The 11,025-nt window shown below is 27.9% G+C and overlaps 1 protein-coding gene across 2 annotated transcripts; it reads right to left on the reverse strand.

Moving 5' to 3' along the window:
• Positions 1 to 360: 360 nt before the first annotated feature.
• On the reverse strand, positions 361 to 5,097 carry LOC114380812 (zinc transporter 8-like). Of its 2 annotated transcripts, none has more exons than XM_028339872.1 (3): positions 4,354 to 5,097; positions 3,760 to 3,909; positions 361 to 857 (listed from the first exon to the last, which is right to left on the reverse strand). In XM_028339872.1, the coding sequence occupies exons 1-3, from the start codon at positions 4,939 to 4,941 to the stop codon at positions 615 to 617; spliced, it is 981 nt and encodes a 326-aa protein (XP_028195673.1). In that variant the 5' UTR covers positions 4,942 to 5,097; the 3' UTR covers positions 361 to 614. The 2 variants fall into 2 exon arrangements, with proteins under 2 accessions (XP_028195673.1, XP_028195672.1); XM_028339871.1 differs by lacking the exon at positions 361 to 857 and adding an exon at positions 1,279 to 1,887 and having other exon boundaries at positions 4,354 to 5,082.
• Between the last annotated feature and the right edge of the window lie 5,928 nt (positions 5,098 to 11,025).

Raw genomic sequence — 11,025 nt, forward strand, 5'->3', positions numbered from 1 at the left:
ATTTTTGTATCGTGTGGGTTGTACCTATGATGCTCGCGAACCTTTATTCGTAGGAGCAAACAGACAATAGTAGAATACGTGAAGTAAGATTCTTTTGTGGAGCCGCCAAGCCGACATGATGACATTGGGATTATTTTGGGAGATAGTTGTGTTTTGTTAATCAACTCCTTTGTAGCTAGTTCTATAATTCTTTTTTGAATTGAGTATGTAAATCACATATTTAATCATATGTATAGACTAATTTACTTTCTGTTATGTGAATGATATGTACTGAGTTAATATATATATATATATATATATATATAATCTAAGTAATTGTACGTTGTTTGGTGAATGTATATCGCAAAAAATTTACTCTCATTTTTCATAAGCAAATTAACGGAGTTTTCATTTAAAAGTTGAAATATATGTGGTTTAGAGTGATGATATCGTAGTGACGAGGCGGGTCATTACATAACCCAGGTTGTCATGACCCGTTATATTCTCGCAAATGCGCATTTTCACGCCGAAGGGCGATGCCTTCTTCGGTGTGATGATGATGAATTTTTGAAACCTGAGCTTGTAGTCTTTTCATGATCGAGGATAGGCTGATCTGGTCTTCTACATGAATCTCCTCATTTTGCTAATTTGTTGGTTGCTCCATTGCAGTTGTATTCGTTCCAATTTTGGTTATTGCCATAACCTCTTGGGGTCGGGATATAACTTACTCGATCCCACAGTGAGCACCAAAATATTCCTATCACGAATGGATCAGACACTATCTCCTCTGTCGAAGGGTCTCTTGCTATGTCGAATGGCCTTTCTAATGATAACTTGTCGGTATCTCCGATGTATATGAATTCAAAAATGGAGGGTACCTGCAAAAGACACTTCGACACTTAAGTAAAGGTTCAGTTCAGAGCTATCAATGATGTCAAATAAATATTCAAGTGAACAATGGTCTTTATTTGGGGGCTCTTTCCTTTATATACTAACCTTATTGGGCCTTGGGTCTTTGGGTCTTCATGTTTCTGATTATTAGTTAGGTAATGCGCCTCTTAATCTTATTTAAGTGCTTCTAACTAGATAATTATCTTTAAGCGGGTTTATTAACCATAACCATCGCCCAATGGTACCCGGGTGTTGAAGGCCGAGACATGTTGTATGGACTATGCAAACACATGGACGAAACAATATTCGACTTCATATGAAAAATTGTGTGTTAGGTGTCCATATAAGCGTCTTGCGTGTTAGGTGTTCATATAAACGTCTTATCAACTTGTCTGAATACTTATCTGATATATTTACTATTGTGCATTCCTCTAAATCTATATGGAACACAATCAAGGACTTGGAAAGAAATTAATCTTCCATTGACACCATCATCTACTAAACAGTTGGGGTATACATTAATTACACAGTAGGAAACAACACCAAACTGAATGCAGAAAATTGGAAGGTAGAGAAAGTGTATATATATATATATATATATATATATATATATTAAAAAGCCAATGCATATATTAAAAAAAAAAACTGTTTGGGTTGAGCCGAAGACGTTCACCACAAGACTGTCTTCCAACCTAAAATTAACTCGCATTCTTAAGCCCATTTAGCCAGAAGAGACATACATCCAGCTCCAAGTAGAAGAGAGAGATTGGCTCCTAATCGGAGGCTACCACTTTTTTGCATTCTTGGATTCATAAAATCAGCTGCAAGAAGATCTACAAGTGCCATATAAATTAAGATTCCAGCTGATGCTGCATTGAAGATTCCTTCCACAATTAGGGCAGTTGGACTGTTTTCATCGTAAACATTAGTTATCCCTATGCCAATTCCAATCCCCACTGGAGTAGTTAATGCGAAGAACAATCCCATTATTGTAATAGATAACCTCTGGAAATTTGCCTGCAGTAATTTCGATTCAAATGCCACCTATGTTTACATTGTATACTTTTGACTCAAGGTACATAAAGTTCCGAAATATGTAAAATTGCATACATCACATATAAGTAATAGGATTAGCTATATTTTAATTAGGATAATTATGAACATGTACCAACTTTTTTCTTGTATTTTATTTTTGTATTTTTTTTATTATGACTATGTTCGGTAAAACTAATTAAAAAGCTAGTTGGAAGTTAAAAATTAGTTAAAAGCTGAAAAATCAACTTATTAAATTACAAGTATTTGACAAAATTAGTTGTTGAAGTAACAAAAAAGTGAAAAATAAAAAAAATAATAAAATCATGATTTATTTTAAAAAGATAACTAGGAAATTGAATAAACATATTGAGGATAAAAATATAAAAAGCTAAAAGTTAGAAGCTGGGTTTTAAAAAACACTACCGCTTCAAAAAATATTAGAAGCTTCTAAAAAAACTTATTTATCAAACAATCAAACAAGTTTTCCAGTTAGTAAAAAAACTAAAAACTAATTAAAATGTCTTGTGAAACATAAATTATATCCCTTATCATATTTACTTTTAAGTTAGTCATGATCGATATCAGTAGAAAAAATCTAACCAATGTCGGCCAAAAAAATTATTAGTCAACATCAACTGAAAAAACCTGGATGACAACGGCCAAAAAAATCTTTGGCCGACGTCAGCAAAAAATTCCTATTACTTATGTCAGTGAGAAAATAACCCTAACTAATATCATCTAAAAAAATCTTAGCCGATATCGACAAAAAATAGCTTTGGTTGACATCATACAAAAAAATTCTATCCGAAAAAACCTCGGTCAAGGTCGGTGAAAAACAACTTATGTCGATGTCGACCATAAAAACTTTGGTCACCCGTGGTTGTAAGTGTTAAACGAGAAAGAGTCTCAAGCATGAATTAGAGCGAACATCTTTGAAAAAAAATATTTCAAATTCTATATTTTTTTGATAGAATTTGAAATCTCACTATTTTAGTCAATCAAAATGATTTATAAAAATATCAAAAATGAAATCTTCTTTCAAATATTTTATCCAAACAAATTATTTTATCATGAATCATTTTAAATTTATTGAAAAAATGAATTCTCCTGCTGAATTCCAAACACACTTTTCCCCCTTTCTTATGTATCTCTTCCATACACCTATACACGCTAAAACTAAAAGTGGGGTTAACATTTCCCTTTTGATTAATATTTTCTACTTCAACTCACTCTGATTTAATTGCATGTCATCACACAATAGAAGTACAACACTAACTTTTATTGTTTTAAAAGTTTATTTATTTTTATATAGATTTAGAGACATGTACAGTCTAACCACTAGTTGTGTCACGTGTGGTGACTAACAATCTACTTCGATCAATAAATTTAGAAAATAACGATATTTAATAGTTCTTCAAAGTCAACATATATAAATGATATTGGCTTAGCAAATATTTGCATAATTTGTATGAGATGTTAAACCTTGTTGTTGCCATTAACTATTATCTTAAAATTCTCATCATGATATGAAGGTACAGTTCATATGACAAAAAATACTAATTAATTAATCTAATGAGAGAAATAAGTTAGTAAGCAACCATTAATTGGTATTAGTCCAAAAAATAGAAAAGTTTGAAAATTTCCAACTTGTGATAGTTATATGTTCCATACCAACCGAACCACACACATGCTCCCCGTCACAAATTAATAATTTCACAATCATTTTGATTCTTCATATTTGTTTTCCAGTTGGTTCATTGATCATTGTAAATCAATCAAGAAATTTCATGAATCGAATATATCTGATGCACGTGAACTAACTAATATAGGACAATGATATATAACATATAGTACCTGAATTATACAACTTCCAAGTCCCATGCCTTCAAAAAATTGATGAAAAGTCAATGCAGCTACCAGTGGCCTTATTGTTTTAGGACTTTCTGAAGCTCCCATAGAAATTCCAATGATGATAGAATGAACAATAATTCCTAGCTCCAACACCTACAATCAATTAACTCAAAATCACCAATTCCAATTCATTTAAAAATTAAACATTTATCGTATAAAAAATAATCAAAACTCCATTTAATTATCACTTGTCAGTATATGCTTAAAAATCGATCGAAGATTGGATTCCTTTTAATTGATAAAAAAAAATGTGAAAAGTGAAAAAAAGGTGTGAATGCATTATTTAAATCAATTGTAAATTCTTTCTTTCCTTTTTTTCACTTCATACATATTTTTTCCCTTTAAAAGAGAGAAACCTAAAAACTGAATACTAGTTGTGAATAAAAACCATGAAACACGTGTACTAAAGAACAGAGATTTATAAAATTGGAACATGAAGCTCCAATTTATATATAGAGATTTATAAAATTGGAACATGAAGCTCCAATTTATAATTTATAATTCATATTGTTCCATAATATAAAAAAAAAAAAAAACCTGTGATATGACCCTATGACGAAGAAGTGCCGATGATTGATGATCATGAGAGGGAAGATGGCCGTGTGCATGACCATGTGTTGCATGTGTGTGAAGATGCACATCCCCTGATTCCTCCTTTTCCACGTATGTTGTCTGGACTTGTGAGTGATGATGTTTTTTAAAATAAGCAGTGGCGTAAGTCTCAACCATGAGAGTCCCCATGGCAGTGCACATTGCCACAAAGCCAGTGAAGGGGAAAGCATCCCATGGATACTTATTCAAACACGGCGAAGTAAGGTTCTCGAAAGCATCGGGTAGGATATGAATAAAACCGGTCGCCAATATCACACCTGCGGCAAAGGCCTTAATGATGAAGAATATGTTCTTCTCAGGGCTCAAGGCGGGTATAACTTTGCCAAGAAGTGGAATACACACCCCGATTGCACTAGCAACTAGTATTGATATTAAAGCTGCTATTTTGTACCTTAAAGCTTTTGATTTGTCTCGCTCTTGGTCTTCTTCATCGCACGTGCACTCGGCAGCGACTAGGCTTGGGATTACCACCAGGAAGATCAAGAGTTTTCTTTTACTATGAAATCTTTTCATGGTGATTAGTGTAATGCAGGAAAAAATAGAGCCAAAGAGGGTCTAAACTAAAGTGCTGGACAAAGTCTCTAGTGTAGAGAACAAGCTAAAAGTCACATATAGAGTAATGAAGTGACAGAGGATGATATGATATAAATACTTGAACCTCCTCAATATCAAAAATCAGAAGGTGAGGTTTGAAGATACCTGTACATTAATCGGCAACGACTTAATTTGTAATTTATTATGTTCTGCCATAATTGATTTTCAATTTTTTCTATTGGTATTGTAACGATGTCGTGAAATGTCGACATAATTTTGTACCAACCAATAAAATATTGACTATGAAGAGTTTAAATATAAAAGTCCACTGCGGAAAGATGAAAATGATGTCCATTGTGTCGAAACTAGATTTGGGATGTGCTGATGTGTGAGAAAAAGAAACTGCCAAGCCAATCTCGTTTTATCTTCTACGGTGTAATGCATGCGTAATTAGAAGAAAAAAAATATCAAAATGTTGATTAATGCATTTTTATTTCAAATAAGAGATGATATTGTTTAATTTACTATTTGACTTATATTTCATTTAGTGAAATTCGTGGTACCGTATGATTCGATTGTTTTTTTTTATATAAAAAAATCATTTGAATCAAACATAAAATAAAAATATGATTATCTGATTCAGTTTGAATATAATATTAAATATGAATCAAATCAAACTAAACTTTTATGATTTTATTTTATTTGATTTGGCGGCTTTGTATTTTTTTTATTCTATTATTATAATTTAAAATCTATTGATTAAAGTTATATAATTATTATATTATATTATTTTACAATGAATCTCTTTATTAAATTCTGTTTAACATATTTTAGTTAAAAATTATTATTTTTACTTCTATTTAGTATTAATATAAATGATATAATCAACTTTCTTTTATAACATAATAATAATTTGTGTTTCACTTGATATTTAATATTTTTTAATAATATTAGTACATTTATTTTAACATATGAAAGTAAAATATGTATTTTGGTTATAAAGTAATAAATAAATAAATTATTTAATACTTATCATTAATTACCATGATAAAAATCAATACAATTATAATATATGATTTTTTTGATTTGGTCTGGGCTTTTATAACAAGATATGAAGATCGAACGAAATTGAAAAAAAAATCTGCAAATTTTTTAGATTTTTTGGGTTTTGCGGTTTTTAGACCAAGCAATTTTCAATTTTTTTTGAATCGGCTTGGTGATTTACAAACGGTTTGATTTAATTTTGAACATTCCTAAATTTGTGTTAATTCTTTATCTTTTGGCCGTATATTCTTAATTATTACAAAATAGCTGATTAAAGATATTTACTAATGTATATACTTTTATTTTTTTAGTATGAATGTATTAGCAAAAATTACATTATTGATATATTTTATGACAATTTTTAATTATAATTTACTAACGCATGTATACTAAAAAAAAGTGTGTATATATTAGCAAATTTTATAGTATTTACTAAAGTATACACTATTATAATATTTTAATAAGTGTATTAGCAAGTTACCATTGATATATTTTAAGATAGCATGTAATTCTAACTTGGTATAATACACTCATTAAAAAAAATAGGAATGTGTATGACTAGCAAAGAATTTATTATGTTTTCTAAAATCCTACCAAGTAATGGACGCTTAACTAGAACGAATTATATTTGTCATGTATAAAATATATTTTTCATTTTCAAGATATAACTCAATTATAAAGAATATAATTTCATTCCTTATAGCATGGTTCTCAAAACCATATCGGACAAACTATCTGGTTTTGGACCGGGAATCGATGTATCATGCAATCCGAAATGATCCTGAAAACCAATATGCCAAAAAATCGGCGGAACTGGTCAAGAACCAGCAAAACTGGTAGAAATCAGCAATTTGACTTATTGGACCAATTCAACAAACATCAATTTTTATTTTTTTTTACTTTTTTTGTAAAGTTGGTAATTTTTCTGTCGCAATTGACATGTGACTGTTGAAACACTATAGATATAAGAGATAATGTGAACAATTTTAAATTTTTGAAAGATATTATATATAAATATAAATATATAATAATTAGAATAGCATAACATTCTTTACTTTACTGTCTCACCGTTAAAAAAAATCATTCATCAAATGGAAAAATTAATCATTAAACCAAAAATAACTCAAAATAGTTTTGTATGATATTTTATGTGAAGTTTAACTTTTAATATTTTTTATTTTTTATATATTATACTTAAAAATAAAAATATATATTATCTAATTATCACGAGTTCAAGCACAGTTCAATCAAGGTGGATTCTAACATTTTATGGGCCTTAAGTAGAATAATAGATAATGGCCCTAATATAAACCTACTCATCTTCTCCAATTTTCATAGGAAAAAAAGACAATTCAGGTATTTTACTAAAAAAAATAATTAATGCACAAGAAAAATAAAATAAAGTCTTATAATAAGAGACAACAGAAATTTTTTTATTGATTATGTCTTATAAACAAGACCAAAAGGAATAGTATATTATTTAGTTTCAACCTGATTCAAGTAATCACTACTATAAAAAAGCATTTCCACGACATCAATATAATATCGGTGCTATGTGAACGTTGTTGAATCTGTAGTGGTGACATTTTTGTAAATACCCCAACATTAACGACAACGTTTTTGGTGTTGCCCGATGACGTATTTGAGCGGTGGCATTTTTGTAAATACCCCGACATCAATGAACAAGCTTTTGATGGATCTTTGCTTCTGAACACTCTTTCTCAGGGTTTATTTTTCGTGGGTTATTGATTAATAATTAAAAACCTGATCCAAGTGCTCCTCTATAACATTGCTACATGAGTAGCTCGTTGTTTGATTATAATATATAACCTTAAATGTCCTTGAAAGGAGTTGGACTAATGGATTGTTTTATTGACCTGGGGAAAATATGGCATCGCTGTTCATATAGTTTTGTGAAAACACTTCTTAATTTCCATGGCAACACGAAATAAGTATTTTTATTCACGTTCTGCTACTAGTTGTTAACTTAAGAATAAATATAAATAATACTAAAACCAGTATTTTAATTACAATATTATCATATTGTAATTAAAATATTGGTTTTCATATTATAAATACTGATTTATTGATTATTAGTAATATTGATAATATTAAAAATATAAAAATATCATTAATTAACAAATTTTTAATTACAGGTTATTAAATATTTAACATCGTTTCTTAACTTAGTAGTGATGTTGAAAAGCGTTATTTTACCACGTTCACTAAGATAAAAACGATGTAGAATGTGTAATTTCTACATCATTTCTTAACTAAGCATCGATGTTGAAAAGCGTTATTTTACCACGTTCACTAAGATAAAAACGATGTAAAATGTGTAATTTCTACATCATTTCTTAACTAAGCACCGATGTTGAAAAGTGCTATTTTACAATGTTTACTAAGATAAAAACGATGTAAAAGGTGTAATTTCTATATCATTTCTTAACTGAGCACCGATGTTGAAAAATGCTATTTTACAACGTTCACTAAGATAAAAACGATGTAGAAGGTATAATTTCTACATCATTTCTTAACTGAGCACCGATGTTGAAACTTTCTACAACGGTGATATAGGGATCGATGTTGAAACTTTAAACTTTCAACAACATTTTATTCAACATCGGTCAACCACCGATATAAAATGTGATTTTTGACCGATGTTGAAACTGCGTTTTCTAGTAGTGAATGTTTTTATTTTCAATCAAAATTGTTCTTGTATCTTATTAATTTGAAAAAGATAATTTCTTTGCAGATATCCATCATCACCATTAGTGAATTACTTTTTTTATCAACAAATGTTAGTTTGTTTGTTTTTATTATAAATATCAGTTGGGAGAATTTGAACCCATGGTCTCTCTCCCCTCCCTTCTCCCTTTATCCTTCTCCAATCATTTAGCCAATTTTATATTTCTAAAATGCAAAAATTGGCTTATGAGATAATAGTCCAAGCCTTTATCAACTTTATTTATTGACATATCTATAGTAAATATGAGACCTATGCACACTCTAACTAAGCTTGGACAGGAACAAATATCCTTCAGCTTTTTCCCCTTATATATATATATATATATAAAACTAGAAGGGGAGTATAATTATATCTTTTTTTCCTACTCATTTTAAGGTTAAAATAGTAATTTTAACTTTCCCACTCTATTTTAGGATAAATATAAAATTATAGAAGTATTTTTATATTATAATTATAGTTATAATTTTATATTTAAAAACATTATATTTTTTTATTTAAAACGTGATATATAAAAGAATATTACGAAAACCAAAGTTATTTTATATTTTAAAATGGAGGATCTTTGTTTTATTTTTTATATCAAAAATTAATTTAAAAACTGGATAAATATTTATTTTATATCAATAATAAATTAAAAAAACATGATATTTAAATTTTCTATTTTTGTATTTTACATTTCTGACTTATAATTAAATAGATAATAATTTTATATTAGAAACATTTTAAAATAAAATTTGAAATCTTAATTGTAAATATAAAAAAAAATTACGGAAACCGAAAAATCATTGATTGGCGCATTATATTGATAATTTTTCCTTTTAATGTATGACTAACATAATAAAAATAGAAGATTTATTGGAAGGTTTGTATTAGAAAATTTAAATATACGTCCAAATCAAGATGTTCTTTTTTTTTTTTGGTGAATGGAAGGGGAGACCCCCAAGAGTGATCCATTAAAAATCACGAGAAAACGTGGTAGAGGATATATCTGCTAAAACTACAGTTGATAAAAATTGAGGAACAATTTCAAAAATTTGTAAGTCTATCTAAGGACAAACCAAACTTAGCTAAACAATCAACTACTGGATTTCCTTCTCTTAAAGCATGATGCCACGAAATGCTACCTCCAAGTTCTAGGAACTTCAGTATCTCTTGACTTAAACTATAGCATGGATGATAAGTAGAACATCCAGTAGTGAGCAATGCAATGGCTACATAAAGATGTTCTAAATCAAGACGAAATTGAGATAAAACATATCCAAATCCATTATAATTACTAAGACGTTATAAGATTTTTTTATCATGTGATATTACTTTACCATTTTCATTACTTATGATTCATTTTAATTTTAAAAATATAAAAAATGTATAATAATAATAATAATAATAATAATAATAATAATAATAATAATAATAATAATAATAATAATAATAATATCTACTAGACACACATAATTAACATAAACGGAGCATATAACAATCTTAGATATTCATTTTTTACACGGGTAAACACGGCCAGTAATTATGTTAGGATAAATCTATCGAGATGATTAATATTTTCTTATAATCATTATTTTTTATGTTTATATTTAAATTTAATTTTATATAATATTTATATGAATGATGTTTAAATTTCTTTTTTTATTGAAACATTCTTTATTTTTTTAATTTAAAATATAAATTATATTTTTAAAACTATTTTATATTCTATTTATATCATAAAAATTTATATTTATATTCATCCATCCATTGTACGGATAATCATATTAGGAAAAATCGTTTTGACTATTTTTTTTATATAATCACTTTTTTTTAATGTCAACAGATACATATGTATTTATATTTAAATGTAGCGTAAACAATTTTTTTTGAATGATGTGTATATTACATTTTAAAAAAAAATTATAAATTCTATATATGTTGCATTAATCAATATTTATGTACCGATGATAAATAATTTTGTATGTTATTAGACTCTTAGATATTTATATTTAAATTTAACTTATACAATATTTATATGAATGATGTTTAAATTTTTTTTTCTTATTAAAACATGCTTCATTTTTAAATTTAAAATTATACAATTATATTTTAAATTATTATATATTCTATTTATGTTTTATAAATTCAGATTTATATCCATTCATCATATGGATGACCATATTAAGATAAATTTATTCAGGTGATTTCTTTTATATAATCACTGTTTTGTTCATGTCAGTAGATAATAAGGTATTTATATTTAAATGTAGCATACACAATTTTCTTTT

The sequence above is a fragment of the Glycine soja genome, chromosome 13 (assembly GCF_004193775.1).
Source record: "Glycine soja cultivar W05 chromosome 13, ASM419377v2, whole genome shotgun sequence".
In the NCBI taxonomy this organism is placed as follows: Eukaryota; Viridiplantae; Streptophyta; class Magnoliopsida; order Fabales; family Fabaceae; genus Glycine; species Glycine soja.